Source organism: Chiloscyllium plagiosum, chromosome 43, assembly GCF_004010195.1.
Source record: "Chiloscyllium plagiosum isolate BGI_BamShark_2017 chromosome 43, ASM401019v2, whole genome shotgun sequence".
Lineage (NCBI taxonomy): Eukaryota > Metazoa > Chordata > Chondrichthyes > Orectolobiformes > Hemiscylliidae > Chiloscyllium > Chiloscyllium plagiosum.
The window spans coordinates 2273878-2279035 of NC_057752.1; the positions used below are offsets into that span (position 1 = coordinate 2273878).

Genomic DNA, 5158 nt, shown 5'->3' on the forward strand with positions numbered 1-5158 from the left:
CAACCCTCCACCACCACCCTCTGTCTTCTACCTTTGAGCCAGTTCTGTACCCAAATGGCTAGTTCTCTCTGTATTCCATGAGATCTAACCTTGCTAATCAGTCTCCCATGGGGAACCTTGTCGAACGCCTTACTGAAGTCCATATAGATCACATCTACTGCTCTGCCCTCATAAATCTTCTTTGTTCCTTCTTCAAACATTATAACATGTTTGACTGCGTGTTAATCACCAACAATTGTGCAATACTCCGTGTCAAGGGCACTTCAAAACTGGTAGGTTTTTTGAAGTTTACAGTTCTATCTGTGCAGTTCATAAAGTGTGATATGACATATTGTTTTTGCAAGGTACTTCTGCATAATTTAATCTTCTCGTTTTCTTTGACAGTTACAGTTCCATGATTCATCTATGGCAGATGAATTGTTTTACAGCAAAAACATTAACAATGAACTATCTTCTGTTTCCCTAGGAATGTTCCTGGCTGATATCATTGAGAAATACTTTGTGTCACCGACCCTTTTCAGAGTAATTCGATTGGCCCGAATTGGCCGTATCTTGCGTCTGATCAAAGGAGCCAAAGGAATCCGAACGCTATTGTTTGCCTTAATGATGTCTTTGCCTGCCTTGTTCAACATCGGGCTGCTTTTGTTCCTGGTCATGTTCATCTTTTCCATATTTGGGATGTCTAATTTTGCATATGTCAAGAAAGATGGCGGTATCGACGACATGTTTAACTTTGAAACATTTGGTAACAGCATGATCTGCTTGTTCCAGGTCACTACATCTGCAGGTTGGGATGGTTTGCTCTTGCCGATCTTAAACAGACCACCAGATTGTGACCTTGAAAAGGAGAATCCAGGCACTGCTGTTAAAGGAGACTGCGGCAATCCCAGTGTGGGAATATTTTTCTTTGTCAGTTACATCATCATATCATTTTTGATTGTAGTCAACATGTACATTGCCATTATTCTGGAGAATTTCAGCGTGGCGACCGAGGAGAGCGCAGAACCACTGAGTGAGGATGACTTTGAGACATTCTACGAGATCTGGGAGAAATTTGACCCTGACGCCACGCAGTTCATTGAATATAACAAGTTGTCTGACTTTGCTGATACCTTGGAAGCTCCTCTTCGAGTTCCTAAACCCAATCACATTGAACTCATTGCCATGGACCTGCCCATGGTGAGCGGTGATAGGATTCACTGCTTGGATATCTTGTTTGCATTCACCAAGCGTGTGCTTGGCGAGGGCGGTGAAATGGATGTCCTCCGGCAGCAGATGGAGGAGCGATTTGTGGCGTCCAACCCCTCCAAGGTGTCCTACGAGCCAATCACGACCACTCTTCGGCGCAAGCACGAGGAGGTTTGTGCCATCATTATTCAGCAAGCGTATAGGGCACACTTGGCAAGGCGAAAAATCACCATCAAAGGAAGAGTTCCCTGTACTAAGTCGGGAGGGCATGCGAATGAGAATGGCAACACCAATCAAGAGAAAAAGGAAGGCTCTCCCTCCACTGCATCGCTGCCTTCGTATGACAGTGTAACTAAGCCTGAGAAACAAGAGAAGGATCGAAAAGGCAATGATAAAGGCAGAAACAACCAAAAAGACATCAGGGAATCTAAGTTGTGAAAACAAATTCCATTTGCAAGCAAATGTTGTTTACAGACTTAAAAAAGTATATAGATATATATATATATAAATAAATATATATATCATTGCAGAACAGTGACACAATTTCTAGAACAAAAAGAACTCTCATCTAGAGATCTATACCAAACATAATCTGCTTACAATATAATGTTGTTGCCTAGACGGCAGTGACCTTCCCCTGTCATGACACTAGGACCCTGTACAGCAAAGGGGATTCAATAGACTCCAACAGGTGGTTACTGCATCTACAGTACTTTAGCAGCCACTGAGACAAAGGACAAACAAAATGGCTGCTAGGATCAGTACATTGCCACGGGGGTCAGACAGACAGATTTTATTTTCTCATTTTATTTCACTCTTTCAGACAAAAAAAAACCAAGGTTTGTTTGACCATGCAAAATTATGGTTGCCTCCTTCCATTATCTGTTCAGCAATTGTAACATGTAGCCCATGTCATTTTTAGTCACAGTTCCTTTCTTATATCCTGCATATTTTTCTACATGGGCTTCATGTTGTTTGGGGATAAAGGGAGGTAAGTGGGGTGGGGGGGGGGTGGGGTTTCGGACTGAGGGGGACTTGCTCAGGCCGATTCCAAAAAAATGTGCTTGTTCAATGCATAGAAATGATTTGCATGATAGCATGCTGTGATCAGAAATCATGCATGTAGAGTCATAGACCACAGACACAAGTACTTTGTCCACCCAGTGGCTTCGTCTGATGGCTGAGGCGATTCACTGTAAAACATACACTATATTGGGGGACAGCCTAATATCATGCCCTTCACAAGTAGTTACAAACTCTTTAATGAATCATTCATTCAACCTCAGTAGAAGTAAAACAAAAGGGGGTTGTGTGTATGTTTAATAGCTAATGTTCTGAACATACAGCCATTGTTGCACATAAATTGCTGCTCTGTATCCTCTTTAAAGGGGAAAATTAAAATACAAGAATGGCTTGTTGTATTTAAATTTCAATGTAAACCAAAACTAGGGCTTTAAAGATCGTTCATTTGTATCTTGCAGTATTGATTAATCACCTTCACATTGCAGAGTAGACATTTTATACAGAGGTAAGGAATGCTGTGTACATGGCAATTTATCTCTGTGGTGCAATTTTTGGGTACTGGATAATAGGGTATATGCAGCACCAAGATGTGTATTAATCAGAGTTGATACTGTTTTTGAATTTCTAATATCCTTTCAAAAAAAAAGAAAATGAACATTTACACCTTCATCAGTGATGGTTTGCAGTTGGCACTTTGATGCATGTTTTCTTGCTTCTGTAGTCACATATAATGTTTTTTCTCTAATACTCACATTTGTTTAAAAAAATGAATTAAAAAAAGAAAGAAATCTAAATAGCACGACAGGCCACCGTGCTGAGTGCAAGTGGTAGACCGTGCAGCTTCATTTCATTTCATTTCTTGTCATCTGCTGACAGATGACAACCAAATGAGGAGTCATGTTTTTTCCCCTCGTTAACCTCCCCAATTAGAATATGATGTATAAAAAAAGTCATACATATATGTACAGGCTATATTGTAAGCAGCACAAACGAATGCTGAAAGGTGTGGTTGGAATTTTTAAGAGAATATTATAAATATTGTAATATATCATTTTATTTTATCAGCATGCATTTTTTGTAAATACAACAAAAAAAAATTACAAAATTAAACCGAATGGCTTCAGGCTGATGCCATTGTCACAATTGTTATTTTGAATCCATGGATACTTTTTCATTTGTTAACATCCCGATTCTAGAAGCAGAATGGCAAATTGTAAAGATGATAAATTTGAAAAAAAACCCACTGTTCTCTGGTTCTCTGTGCAATAAACCCATTTAAGACCAAATCTGTTCAGAATTAGATTTTTCGCGCTAATTTGCAGAGATCCAAAAACTGGCAAACAAAAGAGTAGGCGGCAAAAGAAAATAGTGCAATTAGAAAGCAGCAGCATATTGTGGATGCATTTTGTTCTCATTTTTGTTTTGCAGCAAGATCCTTGATGTTGTCCAGCGTCAATTCCAGGGCTCATAGGCTCACAGTAATTGCCTGTCCTTACCTAACTCTGCTTTGAATGGAATGAATAGAATGGGGTCATAAGAGCAAAGAACCAAGCCACATCCTGGTTTTCATTTTCTGCTACACAGATGTGAACTGTAATTTTAAAATCTTAGTAGTAAACTTGACTAGTAATGTGTTAGTGAAATGCATGGTGGATGATGCTATTACCCAAACAATGATGGTTAAAGCTACATTATTAATACAAGTCTAAAGAATAAATATTACACTTTTTACTCTACCAGGTTGAGGCTGTCTTGGTGTGGATTTTTGTGTTTAGTTCTTTTTCTCAGGGGTCTTGTTTCAAGGGGGTACTGTCTTCAGCGAAGCGTGCATTTCCCTCGGCGCAAACCCCTCCAATCCCAAAGAAAAGCAAAATCACACTTTGAAAATATGAGCAGCTCATCGCAAAACTGGTGCAGTGCTCTTGTGCCTGTTAACCCTGCTCCCCTTCCTGCAATGAAGACAGTGCCCCTTCACACCTCCAAAGCCCATGCTGCATCACTGGTTACCATTCTGCATCGAGGTTTGCTCTGCCTCTTTCAAAACATCAGTCGACTGAAGTGTATTATTTCACAGATCTCCAAAAGGCACTGTAACTTTAAGACAGCTAGATGATATGACGTGTGATGATGTAGTATAAAAGGTCTCCATCTTATTCTTAGTTAAACAAGCAGCAGTCAATTATGCATATAATGTAACAGTAACATGAGTAGAGTCATAGAGATGTACAGCATGGAAACAGACCCTTCGGTCTGACCCGTCCATGCCGACCAGATGTCCCAACCCAATCTAGTCCCAAAAAAACGGAACCTAGACTACATACAAGTCTGAGACATCACATCAGTGCACATAGCATTGTTGATAAACTTCAAGATGTGCATCAAGATGAACCAGTCTTTGTGGTGTATATTACATGGGCTAATGCATAGGAAAGCACTCAGCCCATATCTTTCTACCAGTGCTGTTTTACTCTAAGTAAACCACATCAGACTGCTACTATTACCTTTTCTGTTTCAGAGGCAGAAGTATACAAAATGTGCCAATACGATATTGACATGATCTAAAGTGAAGAAAACAAAGTACATATTACATTGGTCCCATCTTCGCAAATAATTTCTGTTCAACTCATATGAGGAATTCTGTCTCAAAAGTATTGCTAAAACAAACTCTCTTTAATGCCACCTAAAAACCAAAAGAATTGCGGATGTTCTAAATCAAAAACAGAAATTGCTGGAAAAGCTCAGCAGGTCTGACAGCATCTGTGAAGAGAAATCAGAGTGAATGTTTCGAGTCCGATGACATTCTGAGGAAGGGTCACTGGACCCGAAATGTTAAATCTGATTTCTCTGCACAGATGCTGCCAGACCTGCTGAGCTTTTCCAGCAATTTCTGTTTTTGTCTCTTTAATGCCACAGTGGGTTAATATAACTGCTGTGACTGGATTTAGGT

General features: G+C 39.9%; 1 protein-coding gene across 1 annotated transcript in view; it reads left to right on the top strand.

Moving 5' to 3' along the window:
* LOC122543258 (sodium channel protein type 8 subunit alpha-like) overlaps window positions 1–3497 on the top strand; it is a 199539-nt gene extending 196042 nt beyond the window's left edge. Inside the window, exon 23 of the mRNA XM_043681730.1 lies at window positions 385–3497. Coding sequence (XP_043537665.1) covers window positions 385–1626 — 1242 coding nt within the window. The 3' untranslated portion in view covers window positions 1627–3497. The remainder of the gene's footprint in view (window positions 1–384) is intronic.
* The last annotated feature ends 1661 nt before the right edge of the window (window positions 3498–5158 follow it).